Source organism: Vombatus ursinus, unplaced genomic scaffold (genome assembly GCF_900497805.2).
Source record: "Vombatus ursinus unplaced genomic scaffold, bare-nosed wombat genome assembly UNPS02000255.1, whole genome shotgun sequence".
Classification (NCBI taxonomy): domain Eukaryota; kingdom Metazoa; phylum Chordata; class Mammalia; order Diprotodontia; family Vombatidae; genus Vombatus; species Vombatus ursinus.
The window spans coordinates 432487-447269 of record NW_020940033.1 but is presented as its reverse complement, the minus strand read 5'-3'; the positions used below and the strand labels follow the sequence as shown (position 1 = coordinate 447269).

General features: G+C 36.0%; 1 protein-coding gene across 2 annotated transcripts in view; it reads right to left on the bottom strand.

The window, feature by feature from the left end:
* The window catches only part of LOC114033765 (LMBR1 domain-containing protein 2), a 59134-nt gene that overhangs the window by 9529 nt on the left and 34822 nt on the right, over positions 1-14783 (bottom strand). For both annotated transcript variants that reach the window (XM_027849425.1, XM_027849477.1), the window contains exons 8-15: positions 13692-13805; positions 13222-13405; positions 11744-11925; positions 10900-11033; positions 9490-9595; positions 8093-8190; positions 6125-6228; positions 1449-1495 (exon numbers count right to left, since the gene is read on the bottom strand). In XM_027849425.1, the coding sequence (XP_027705226.1) occupies positions 1449-1495; positions 6125-6228; positions 8093-8190; positions 9490-9595; positions 10900-11033; positions 11744-11925; positions 13222-13405; positions 13692-13805 (969 nt within the window). The remainder of the gene's footprint in view (positions 1-1448; positions 1496-6124; positions 6229-8092; positions 8191-9489; positions 9596-10899; positions 11034-11743; positions 11926-13221; positions 13406-13691; positions 13806-14783) is intronic.

Below are 14783 nucleotides of genomic sequence, written 5' to 3'. Positions count from 1 at the left end.
CTGAGAAAAGGCCTGAAAACTGTAATAGTACAGCCAGTTCTCACTTAATCTAAGTGGACTGCTCTGAAGACCACCACCTCCCATCGTGGAGCTCCATGTGCCCCTGTCCCCTCCAAAGCTCCATGGCCCTGCAGCCAGGAGCTGGACTGTCTACCTGTGGCCTTGAGGCCGCAGGTTCCCCACCCCTGAAAGCTAAAGAGCAGGTGCTCTAAGTTTCAGAGGTAGAGAGACTTCACATACCAGGAATTCTCTGTACCAACGAAATAACATTGTTACCTCACTGATCTCTTCTCCCTTCCTTGCAAAGAACCAGCATACTGCCTTGAGCCTAAGAGCTACTCTAAATATGATTTGATTTGGTTTTAGTAAGTAAAAACAGTTTATACTTACAAAGTAAGATAGTTTTAAAAGTATTTCCCAACTACAGTTGTATCAAACCATACAACTCCTATGTTTTCCAAAAAAATCAAGAAAATACAATACATACCACTTACTATGTTTACCTACTTTGGGTAAGAGACACTACTTAAAAACTAAATGAAAACTTAAGACTGATGAGGTAATGAAAGCAAAATAATTACCTTCTAATAACATTATTATGTAAATATCGACTATATTAAAATTATTTTCCCCAGGAAAACTATAGTGCTCTAGAAATACAAAATCACATGGCACTAATGAGAACAATCTTGTTCTGCAAAATAAACCTCTTTAACTTGAGTGCACTGATTAGAATCATATAATTTAAGTGAAAGAAGGCTTAGAGGTCATCTAATTCAACCTACAAATCAGCTCAGGGATAATTTCCACAGATTCCCTGAGAGCTTGGTATTTATCCTCTCGTTGTACATGACAAGAAACTTTATTACCTATGGAGACAGGCCATCCAATCACTGGCCAGGGCTGAAATTTGATTCTTTGAATTTTGTACCTGTATGTCCTAGTTCTCCCTCAACGATGCTTTGAGCATAGAGACAATTATCACTTTTCTCTAAGTCTTCTCTACACCAAACATACACCTTTAGGAAGTAGTAACTGTGACTGGGCAATACTAATGTCTTTTTCTATTTTAAGAAAAGTCTGGTTAAGCAAACAAATAATATAAAAAAATTTCAAATACATTTAGTGTGTAAGAAAGCATCAACTTTGTACAATGGTCAAAGCTACTCCTGTAACTATGTGTACATGTATACATACACCTGTATAGGTGTGTATACATAACTATGTTTATTTTAAATATTTTTAACGTAGGTTCAATAGCTCTACTACACAATAGCTTTTGTTAACCCTTTTACATGTACATGTAATTTTTAAAGACACATTTAATCATTTAAAAAAAAATCAATTTTTATTAATATGTACCATCCTTCCCACTTGGTCAAATTAACAAGATCTTACTGTGCTTTTCATTTAATACTTACTAAAACAGTCTAAAATATTATACTTACTCTTCTTCGATTTTCACCTTCTTCTTGCCTTTGCCTCTTTCTTTTCTCTAGAAAGAGAAAATTGTCAAGTTTAAAATAATGTAGTTTAGTTAGGATTAATTAAAGAATGTAAAGGTGTTAAAACTGTGGTTTAAATCTTCTTTTAAAGAAAGGACTACAAAATTCTTCACGGAATGTTACAGACCACTTAGTCCAACTTCCCACTCAATAGTGAATATCTTTTCTGACATCTATGACAAAAAGCCATCTGACCTCTGTTTACTTTTCCCTAGCAAGAGATTAAGTTACATTCTTCATAAGAGACAGAGACAATCCAACATAGTAGCCTGGTGTTAAATAACCCCATAATTTCAAATAGTGGAGCAAAGACTCTACTAACACAAATTATTGGAAAAATTGGAAAGCAGTTTGGCAGAAATAAAGTTTAGACTAACACCATTATCACAATTAATTATTTACCACAATAATCTCCAAATAGATACTCAACTTAAAAATAAAAGGCAAATAAAAAATTAATATACTTGTACAAGCAACTAAGGGAAAAATTCATAAACAAAAGACAGAGGTGATAAATAGACCATTTCAGTTGCCAGAGGAAAAAATTAAAATCAATACTATTACAACAAGAGTAGCCTTTGATTAGGGGTATTTTTCATAGAAAAACTCTCTGACAGAGAGAGGTCTGATGTACAAGACATACAGGAAACCAATAATAAATATATAAGTACAAGTGCTATTTCCTAATAGATGTTATTAAAGGATATGAACAAGGACTTTTCAAAAGCCCAACCTATCAAAAGCATCCAAAAGAACGTTCCAAATTGCTAATAAAAGAAATACAATTAACAACTTTGAAGTCTCATTTCACACTCAAAGATGACAAAATATACAAAAATGTTCAAGGCTAGGGGAAGACAGGCACATGAATGCAGTCAGTCAATAAACATTTAGTGCCTACTATGTGCCAGGCACTCTTAGGGATACAAAAAGAAGCAAAAGATAGTGCCTGCTCCCAAGGAACTCACAATCTAATAGGAGAGACAATAAGCAAATAAATATGGACAGACAACATACAGTATAAAAAGGAAATAATTAACAGATAAAAAGCACTAGAATTAAGAAGGATTAGGAAAGGCTTCCTGTAGAAAATGGGACAATAGAGAGCCACTATAGATTACTGCGTAGTGGGGAGTGACATGGTCAGACCTGTGCTTTAGGAAAATCAACTTAAGGCAGGCAGACCCAGCAGCAAGCTACTGCAATAGTCCAGATATGAGGGGATGTGGGCCTGTACTAGAGTGGCGGCAGTGTCAGAGGAAAAGTGGTGTATTTGAGAGATGCTGCAAAGGTGAAATCGACAGGCCTTGGCAACTGATTGGATATGGGAGAAGAGAGACAGTAAGGAACCGACAATGGCACCTAGGTTGTGAGAGCCTGAAGGACTGGTAGGATGATGGTACCTCTGACAGTAACAGAGAAGACTGGAGGCAGGGAGAGTTTCAGGAAAAAGATACCAAGTTCCATTTTGAATATGCTGAGCTTAACATTTCTTCTGGATATTCAATTAGAAACATCTAAAAGGCAGTAGGAGATGTGAGATTAGAGGTCAGCAAAAAGGTCAAGGCAAGAAAAGTAGATTTGGGAATTATCAGCATAGAGATTGTAATTAAATCCATGGGGGCTGATGAGATCAAGTGAAGTAGTATAGAGGCAGAAGAGGGCTCAGGAGAGCCCCTATGGGGCATATAAATTAGAGGGCATGATCTGAATAAGGATCCAGGAAAGGAGAGGTCAGATAGGTAGGGAGAAAACCAGGAGAGACTGGTGTCATGAAAAGAATATCAAAGAGAAAGGGGAGATCAACAGCATCAAAAGCTGCAGAGGAGTTGACGAGAATGAGGATTGAGGAAACAACCACTGGATTTGGCACTGGTAACTCTGGAGAGAGCAGTTTCAGTGGAATGATGAGGGTGGAAGCCAAATAGTAAGGGATTAAAAAGAGTGAGGAGAGAAGGTGGATGCATCTATTGTAGATGGTCTTTTTAAGGAGTTTAATCACAAAGGACAAAAAAACTATAGGGTTAACAGGCACTGGAGATGGAAAGATCAAGGTTTTTGAGGATAGAGGATACATGGACATGTTAGCAGCCAGAGGGGGCAATCTGTTGGAAGGAAATGGGATGGGATGAAATCGCTTGTGCAAGTAGAGACATTAGCCGTGGTAAGGAGTAAAGCCCCTTATCATGTAAGACAGGAGGTGAAAGCAAAGATAGTGGCAGAAAGCATCTGAGTGATAGATGAGGAAATTCATGGCAGATAGTCTCAATATTTTCCTGCAAAATATGAGGCAAGGTTCTCAACTAAGTGGGTCAGGGGAGAGGGAGCCATGGGAGATCTGAGGAAGGATGAAAAGGTTTGGAAGAGTGGCTGTGGAGAGTGGGGGACAATGAGTTGATGAGGAAGGTATATTAGGATTGCCCAGCAGTAATAAGGGCCCAATTGAGATTGTATAACATAGATTTGTAGTGGATCCAATCAGAATAGTTGTGTGATTCCTTTTGCCTTTGTTCAGCAGCACATGTGTAGGACAGTATACAGCTGAATTGGTTTGCCAAGGGTCAAGGTGGAGAAAAGAGGGGAGAGTGGTTAGTACAAGAGAGATGGCATGAGAGACAACTAAGGGGCTGAGGGGTTAAAGGTCACAGTGTGAATGAAGAACATGGTTTTGTAAGGGAAGGCAGAGGAAGAGGTGGAAAGCCAATACATTTTGGTCACATATGGGGCTTTCAGAATTCTTGAACACAGAAATAGTGCATTTGTGGGTGATAGCATGATCAAGGCTATGAATCACCTGTGTATGGCTAAGGTAGGGGAAAGGAGGTCATGGTAAGTAGGCTGAAGAAGTAAATGGTTAGGGTACTTGAGGGAGAGTTAATATGTATGCCAAAATCCCCAAGTATGAAGGCAAGAGCTGAGGAGGACACAAGGTACTGAAGATACTGCACTCATGTGAGCCAGGTACTGAACTCATTAAAAAAGGAAGGGGAATGACCTTGTGGTCTCTAAAAACAACCACTAGGATTTTGACCGAGTAGTAGATATGAATTTCATGAACCTCAAAGGACGAGAGGTTGCTGAGTGATGGAGGTAAGGGGAGAACCTGGAATTGGCAAAGGAAAGCAAGGCATATTTCTATTACTCCAGTGAGCCAGGGGTAATGAATAAAAGTGTACTCAGTACTGGAAAGAGGTACCAGGGAATTTGTTGTCAGAGAGGAGTCAGGTTTTAGTAACAGCTAGAAGATGGAAGGAATAGGTGAAGAAATGACGTAGGATGAAAGGTAGCTTGTTTTCTATGAAACAAACTATACAGGGGGCATAGTGGAAGGAGTGGATAGCATTTGATTGGACTTTGGGGTATAAGGGTTGAGGGAATGGGAATAAGGAATTGGGAGGTAAGGGATAGGAAATGGGGTTTGGATGATGACCTAAAGGGATGCTGAGGGTATCACCAGGGTTAGAATATTCATTATTGTGTGGGAGGCGCCACTCCTCTTTCCAGAAGAGGACAGAGATCAGGCTAGAGACAGGGCAGATGATCGTAACGCCTCTTCTTCTGAAAGCTGGATTTTGGGCAGGGAAATGCTCAGAAGAAGATGGCAGCGAAATCTGGACACAGCAAGGAATGGACGTCCTAGACCCCCCTGACTTTCCTCTTCTTTCCACAAGGCACAGGAAAAGTAAGAGATGGAAGGTCAAAGGGAAGGTTGTTCCACTCTGCACTGGGGGTCTCCATATCCTGGCTGAGAGATCAGGCTGGACAGCAGGAAGAGGAAGTATATGAGTATCTCTGCTGGTCTCTAGCAGCCTTCCCTCAGGGGACAGGAGAAGCAGGAAATGGGCTTTGGCAGAATACTCCGGAGACCCTACAGAATCTCCCTAAAGACTTCTTTTCATTTTCTTGTTTGTAGCTTTTACTTACTTCTGAGAACGCTTCTCAATGTCTGTGAATATTTTGTGTGTGTGGGGGGGGGGGGGTATCCCAAAAGCTATAGTGCAGTTTTAAGTTTTAATACCTTAATGCCACGTACATAACAGTGATTTGCAGACCTTAAAGTACTACATAAACAGTATTGTCCTATATAAATGTGAACTATCATTGCTTTAACAGTTAATGTTTGTAATGAATGTTTGTTAAAGTTGATTAGGCACTGAAACAAAACATTCTGACAAAAAAGATTTACTGAATAGTTAAAATGAAAAGTGTGCCCCCAATTCACCTCTTAGGATCTATTCAATCCTACATTACCAAAAGCTTATCTAATGTAAAAACAAAAAGACATATTCAACTAGAACAGATGAATGTTTGTTCCCAGTAACTTATGCTATAGTATTTCTTATAGACAAATTTGTAATGTAGCATTTTTGTGTTAAGAGATATGCTTTTTAAAAAATGTGTAAAATTGAGTGCTTGGAACATTATACTCTCTACTCCTCTATCATATATGTTAAAGGATGAGTACAGCTTTTAGTAAATACAACCAAATACATTCATGCATAATATCAAATTTTGAATAAGATAATGACTAAAAGTTACACATCCACTCTATACAAGAAATTTCAATTTCTGACTTGTCATAGTATTTTTCTTTTGCTTATTTTAAATATAAATCTTACCTCGCCTAATTAGCTCTTTTCCTTCATCAACTAAGTCAGATGTCATATCATTATCTCCCATGAACTGCTGAAAACCTAGCAGATTCAGACAACGTGTTCCTAAACTAGAAAAAAGGGGGAAGGGAAAAAAAAATAAAGCAGATTAAATTTATACTACAGCATAATTACATCTTAATGGAGGTTGGGCTTTAAAGTTATTAAATAAGGCCAAAAGGAAAATCTCCTGTAGTCAAAAATACCCTTGAAAAAATTTAAAATTATCCGGAGTTGGGAAGAGGCTAAGGAGGCAGTCTACATCAAGAGCAAATGCATCTGAAGTGGTTAGATGAGTTAAGATTTCTATTCAAATAATTGAATGTAAATTTTATTTTTCTCTATATCCAGCTAAGCTATTGATAAGGAATACAACTCAAGACTTCTGAAATAGAAGAAAAAGCTCCTGAAAGGGCTTCAGACATAAATGCAATTACATTGTTTATTGCTCATGATTCACCAAGAGATAAAAACAGACACAAGGGACCAACAAAGATCCTTCCTCTTTAGCCAAACCAAAATAAATAGCATGAATGTAGGTATAATGAAAATGAGATCCTAGAATCATACTCATTACGTGTGATATCCATACTATGAGAGGCAAGGAGAACTGAAAGCCCAAGAAATATCTCATCCAAGTATTTTAATAAATCCTCCACTGAGACGCTATACAGCCAATACACTGGAACACAAAAAATACTGACCCAGGAGTCAGATAAGTGTCACTTACTATCTATGAGATAATGGGTCAGAATCACTTTATCTCTTTGGGACTCAGTTTCATCATTTGTAAAATGAAAGGATAAAACTAGATAACTAAGGTCCCTTCCAATTCTAAATACATAACCCTATGATTCCAAAAGGAGTAAGAACCATTCATTAAATACAAGCAATTTCTGTATTTCTGTAAAAACCAAACATGAGGTCAGTAATTCAATTATAGAATGCACTAGGGTTCAGATAACAAGAATATTTGAACTATACAAATATTTTGTTTTCTTATTTCTTTTGAGAGAGCTAAAGATAATAATCTATTTTAAAATCTTACATTTACTTGTAATATCCACAAAGCCTCCAACACTGATGTAGCATTTTGCTTTCAAAATAGTTGTACCATTTCACAGATCCACCAACAATGTATCAGTGTGCCTATCCTTCCACAACACCTACAACTATTGCCATTTTTTGCCATTTCTGCCAATTTTGAGGATGTGAGGTGAAACCCAAGCATTGTTTTGATGTGCATTTCTCTTATTATTAGTGATTTGTAGCATTCTTTCATGTGCTTGTGAATATTCTGTTGTTCTTCTTTTGAGAACTTCTAGCCACTATCTATTGGGGAATGGCTATATCTACAGATCCATATCTTATCTCTATATAATGTTGCTATATCTCAGATACCAAACCCTTATCTGAGAAATTTATACAAACTATTTTACCCATATAACTACTTCTTTAACCTAGATACATTAATGCTGTCTGTGCAGAAATTTTTCAGTTTCAAGTAATTAAAGTTATTTATTTAATCTTCGGTAATTGCCTCTATGCCTTCTTGGGTAAAGAATACAACTCCTATCCAAAACTGTGAGAGGTTTCTCTTCTAATTTCTGTTTTTCTAACTTCTAATAATGTTTTTCTTTTAAATTTTTTCATAATAAGATCACAATACTGAAGTTGTGTATGTATTTAGAATTTATTGTGGAATATGATATAGGATCAAGCAGGGCTACAACCATACACCCTTCCCCCCTGTTATGCCAGGCAGGTTCTTTTCAACAATAGATCTGGTTGGTTATTGTCATCTGTGCTTGAAGAGGACCAAAATGACATCACTATGACATCAAAGTAGATTTCTTAACTGGCAAGAAAGTGGGTACCCAGCTTAAGGTGAGGACATAAGGAAGAAAATTAATGCTCATGCCGTAAGTTTCTTACCTAAAATAAGTCGCAATACAGAGAATAACAACCAACATAGGATAATAAATATAGAATCCATCAGCAATAAAAGATAGTACTTTCATGGAACCCATAATCTGAAATAGAAGAAAATAATAAATTTAGTTTGATTTTTTTCCCCATTACATTAAAATAAAAACATTGTATTGATTATCAGCCAAATTAAATAAATTAAAATTGCCTTTTCAATAGGAAGAAACAAATCATTAGGACCACAAATTTAGAGTAAGAAGGAACTCAGAGGTAATCAAATTCCAACTTCCTCTGTGAAATCCAGAGAAGTTAGGCAACTTACCTAATGTTACACAGGCAGTTAAGAGGCAGAACTGGGATTTAAATTCAAGTCCTTTGACCCCACATTCAGAGTTCTTTTCATGACACTAAGTTTCATCCTTAGTTTGAATATCTAAACTTATATTACCCTTTCAAATATGGCTTATCAAATATTTATAGCAATGTCAATATCAGCTGTAAAATAACTGTATAGCAGACTATTAAAAAACACTATTTTCAGATAATCTGAACACTAGACCTGTTAGCACGGCAAATAAGAAAATCAAGCAAGATTGTAGGTGGAGTTGTTTTATGAGTAAGTCTTGTAGGTATCATTTAAACTAAGATATTTAAGGAGAGAAGGCATCTATCATATAACTTTACTGGCATGTGGCAGGCTAGCTGCAAAACAGATGTTTTGGGGAATTTCTGGATTAGGAGTGAGATTTAGTAAGACTGGAGAGGATTATAGTTATCTCTGCATTTCCTGTTTGTGTGAATGCTTTTCTGTTATAACGATCTAGTGAGAAGGCACTGTAGTGCCTGTGTAGTGACTGTAGTGCGTAGGTATTTGCTACATCTTGCATACTGTGACTATACTTCCTACTAGCCTGGTATCTTACCTACATCAGCCTTATGGGCCTGTCATTTATGAGACTGCAACTCAGATGCAGTGAGAGGTTTCCGATTCTGAGATAGCACTCAGAAACTCCTTCCCACCCCCTAAGGAGTGACTCCAAGGGGTAACAAAAACAATTAAAAATACAAACAGGATGTTTCGCTATTCAGTGTTAGACTACTTGCTTCAGAGATCAAATATCTAAATTAACAAACAAATTAAATCAAAATATTAAAATTAAAATCTATTTTATGATTAAAAAATTTAATCACTTGCTAAGAATTATCAATTATGTAAACTTAAAGAAAATGTAATTAAAATTAGAACCAAGAAACCACAAGGATAAGCCTCTGTATCACTGACTGCACAAGACATAAATTTTAGTATATTTCCTCATGCAAACCATTATTCAAGTGACCTTCCTGAATGTTATATTACAGTTCTTTTGATTGAATTTGTAGTAATATATATACCATTTACTTACTGATGTATAAGCGGTTGGTTGAGTATCCTGGTGAGAGATTGTTGAATCCATGTGTGTCAAGCCCAAAAAATTTAGACACAAAGGGGGAGTCAAACGACAGAATAACCTGTAGCAATAGAGGGCGTTTAAACAAAGTATATACATACTAAATTATTCTTTTTTTTTTTTTTTTTTTGGCTAGGCAATGGGGTTAAGTGACTTGCCCAGGGTCACACAGCTAGTAAGTGTTATGTGTCTGAGGTCGAATTTGAACTGAGATCCTCCTGAATCCAGGGCCGGTGCTCTATCCACCACGCCATCGAGCTGCCCCAATATACATACGAAATTCTTAAAAATAGAATCACTTGAAAAATATTTTACTGAGAAAATTTTCTACCAACAAGACATGATTTTAATGACTGTATTTATTTTGGATTTTGAACATCAGCTGCCCTTATTTATCTAAGGATCATCTGGAAAAAGTTAGTAGTCATAACTTTCAAAGACTACCTGCTTTTGCTATCGCTTCTATTGCTATGCAGGGGTGGGGGTGGGACACTGTAGAGAGTGAGCACTGGCTTCAGGAATGTAACCTTGTACCCTCTGATTCTCCAGACTGTACTTGCTCTCGGCAGCATGGCACCAGCAGAAATACATTCATAGATCACTCGTGTTGAATGCACAAAAACTATTGTGGTAATTTTTTTTAAATCAGAGAACAAAATATAGATACACAGTATTACCATAGCATCCAGTTATGTGTAGATCAAGAGAGAAATGTTATCAGTTCCCCAGTTCTGATCCCTCTGTCTTCTTTCTGAAGTCTAACGCTTTCCTAATCCCCATCTTCTCCTGTATATCTAGGAAATCGCAGCTAATATAAATTTAAAGGGGGCAAAGATTTTAGAGTTCATCTAGTTCAATTTCCTACCCCACGCAGATATTTCTCCTGTTTGACAAGTAATCACTTGGTCTTTCCTTCAACACTGTAAAGTGATGGGAAATCTACCATCTCCCAAATCACACCATTCCACTGGGGGATTACTGTTTTTAGTTTCCATCTATTTCTAGGTGTAGTTCAAGGTAAAGACCTTAGAATCCTCAACTTAAGTCAATGAATATTTATTGAACACTAACAATACTGATTTTCTGGTCCCTGAGACAACAGGTCATTCTAATTAGTACCTCAATTCAGACTTAACTGTACCTCAGACAGTGATCTGACATTTTTGTACTGCACATCTAAACTTGTCTCCAACTTCTAGAGCAGTTACCATCACTGACTTATCAATAAGAATTTCTCCTACCAACTAATCCATCCTCATACTAACCCAGTTATTTGCAGGGTGTCCAAAGCAATAACATATGTATATTCAAGAATATGTATAGTGGAGAGATTTTTGTGGCAATTTTTAATCACCATGTACTTACATGCCACTAAAGAGAAGACTGTAAGCATCAGTCTGGTGATGTGATGCTAAATAATAGTAGTTAAATACACGGATCCTGAAGACAGTAGAATAAACACAGATACTTAAGAAGAAGATGGAAAGAAAACATGCAATCTGAAAGCAAAGGAAAAATTGTTATATTTATTAACTGACTTACACAATCACAAAAGTAAGTTTTGCCTAATTGTCTTCAAGAAATGTACTCTGCAGGAGGTTTCATAATGGTTTTCGTTGGGAAGAACTATGTCAAAACAAAATGTCAATAAAAAACATGAACTTAATATAACATTTTATATACTATACAATAAACATTATATGCATATATATCACCCATAAATTAGATTAAAAGTATTCTAAATAGCATTATTATAGATCTGAAAACCAGTACAGAACTATCACTAAGAAATTAAAATTATGAAGGGAATACATTTTGATTAGGTCAATATCTATTTGTAACCATAAAGCTTCGCATTTAGCCACCAAAGCAAGTGAAGGTTCCTATTTCCTTGGCGACTCCTCATATAAATATGAGGTCAAACTGTGGAAAAACTTAAGTAAATTTAGTAAATATCTTATGCTCTCTGCGTACTACCTATGATTACTGTATATTACGTATAACTTATTCTCAAATAACATATTAGAAGCTTCCTTGCCTTTCAACTATTACTTGATTAAAGGGAGAATAAATGAAATAAAAAAAATTATTCAAGAGATAGCACAGCTACTGTGAGGAAAGTGCTTTGCAAACCTTAAAGTGCTACATAAATTAGTTACTATTATATATTGATATGCATTGGTGTATGACAGACCAAAGCCAAACTGACCTCAATATATATATAATTGTATGTTCTTTCTGCTAGTTGTATGAAGACTGCAAATAGGGATAAGACAGGTTTAGTGCTAAAGAATGTGCATTCTGACCACACGACAATCACGGAGAAGACGGCCAAAACAACAGCAAGTATCCTGTAAAACCAGGGCCTCAACAGACATTCCCAGTACCATTCTGGAAAACAAAAAAATTAAAAGGTTAAAAAAGCTCATAAAAAGAAAAAGGAAATGACAATTTCACTTGAATTGTTTTTGAGCTCAGATAAAATGCTTTATCACATGGGCCATAAAGATTATAGACGGACAGAGCAAGAAGGCAGAGCTCTCTTCACTTGCCACAGGCTACAGAAAAACACAGCCACAGCCCACCCTGGCATCAAGGATAGCTAAGTATTCCAAGAATACTTCCCTAGTTGGAGAGTTAACTGTGGCAAAAAAGAAAGGATGACTAGCAACTCAGTTTGTGAGGAAAAGGGAAATCTCCTCCTTCCCACCCAAAAAATCAAAGGTGAGAAGGCTTGGATTTTATGAATCCTGTATTCACATGATCTTAAGAATTTATAAAGTTTCATGTGATAGTGTAAATGATACGTAGAAAATAATATAGCATATGAAACTAAAATGTTACTGAAATGTATTTATCACTAGATAGATGACTAGACTAGACTGTCATTATAGACAACATAAGACAGCAAGACCTGAGTTTGTTCTGGATATTAATTCTGCAGATTTAAGGCTGTACATGACAAGGAAAAATCTATTTAAGTTTACACCATTTGGTTAAATAGCTAAAACTCAAGAAACTATAGGTAAGAGAAAATTATTTTCTGATCAGTTTTGATTCCCATTTCCCAAACCATCTGACAGCATCCTAAAATTTATTTTTAAGCAGCTAATACTAAAATTCATTTCTCAGAGATGACGATATTTATGTATGTGCAATAGTGGGATTGGCAGGGGGCTGGGTGGGGAAGGGGCATACACAGTGGCAAGAACAGAGAACATTACGTATGAAGATTGGAATGTATGGATAAAATAAGACAAATGGGTAAGCGGCATCTTGGCATGTCCCAGAATTATATCAAACTGAAAAAGGTTAAGCACTGTGTACTTTACAGGCCTAGGATAAGAACAAAAAATGCTCCAAACTGGTAGAATCAATCGTTTCAAGTTTTAATTATTGAAACTATAGCTAATATGGATCAAAGGAAAAGTCTGGAGTACTTGCATATACAGAGTTAAATATATAATGCAGAATTATGAGGATGACTACATTAAACGAAGAATACTATAGTACTCGTGAGGTTTTTTTTTGGCTTATGACTGATAACTACTAGCACAACATAAATGGAAATAAATGTCAAATAGAAATAATTAAATTATATACATAATTGGGAATAATATATGCATAAGAACAAGAAAAAAGGGAGTTAACATCAATTACTTTTGAAATTTACAGTTTAGCACATACCAACTGTGGGGGTATAGAAATACTGGATGAATCTGTTTTCTGGCTCTCGTGGTTGAAAAGTATGAACAAACTGGCGGGTAGCACTAGTTTCATTTTTTGCCACATCTTCAAGATAAAATGCTTGTTCCAAAAGAATTCGCCACTGAACTTGTGTACGACGGTGCCTCTGAACTGAATAAATGACCTACGTGAGAGAACATGGAGTAATCAGTTAAATATAAGCCACTTTAACAATAAGGAATGTTTCATACAAAAATTGTTAGAAAGATTATTAAAAAAACTGATGATGTATGAAGATAGATTACAGATGGTATCTATGCAAATCTTGCAGAATAATGTGTAACCAGTGAAATGGACAAAAGACAAGCATAATCAAATCAAGCTTATGACTCACACTTAACTAAAAATTCTACATTTGTGGGCAATAGCTACAATCTTTAATAAATGAAATGGTTAAAATATGTTTTTACCTGTTTATGAAGTTTAACCAAACTTTTCTCACTTGGGTAAGTATTATGTTTTTCATCAAAGTCTTCATAGTCATCCATGTTCCTACCCATTTTTTCTTGGTATTCTGTAGGACACTATTAGGAATACATACATATTTTAAAATGAGAACTTTTGCATACATAGAATATAAGTTTTTCTATTTAATGAAACTAACTTCATTTTCCATCATATCTAACTCTCAAAGCTTTTGCTTCCTGATTGGTATTTTGAATTCAATTCAAAAACATCAAACTTTTATTATGTACTTATTTTGTATAAGACACTATGCTAAGTATTGAGGATATATGGGGGAAAAGGTGTTAGTTTCTGCTTTTGAGTTCCCCATTTATTCTACTGTTGAAGGATTTGACAGGTAGGTAATTAAGTATAAGACATGGTTGAGAGAATGGGAACAAAGGAGAAATATTCAAAATAAAGAAAATCTGGGGAAAAAAAAGAATACTTTTAGCTAGTGAGGGGCAAGAGAGATTCAGGGAGATTTCATGGAGGACACAGGTACCTGCAGTGAGTCTTGAAAGAAGACAGAGATTATGAAATAAGGAGAAAGTGCATTCCAAGTACTGTGGAGGATTTGTACAAATGAATGGAAACAAGAGGTAATGGACAAAATTCACGAAACAGTAAGTAGTCCAATTTGAAACACCGAGTATGTGAAGGGGAATATAATAAGCAGGACTAGAAAGACAGACTGGTGTCAAAGTGTATCCTAAAAGCTAGGTTTAAATGTTTTACACTATTAGAATAGGAAGTCACTGCAGTTTTTTGAACAGTAGAATGACAGTCTTAAGAAGAATGTATGTTAGGAAGAATGGAAAGGAAAAGAGTGAAAGCAAGGACACCATTACAAAAGTCAAAGCGGGGATACGGACCTGAAATAGGGTGATGGCAGGTGAGTAGAAAAAAAAGAATTTATGGGAGCAATATTGTTGAGGCAGAATCAACAGTACTTGGCAAATGATTGGGGTAGAACAGGAAAAGTGAAGAATGAAAGATGAGTGATGTTTCGAACCCAAGTGTTAAAAGTCCAGGAGAAGGAGAGATGATTAGTAGTT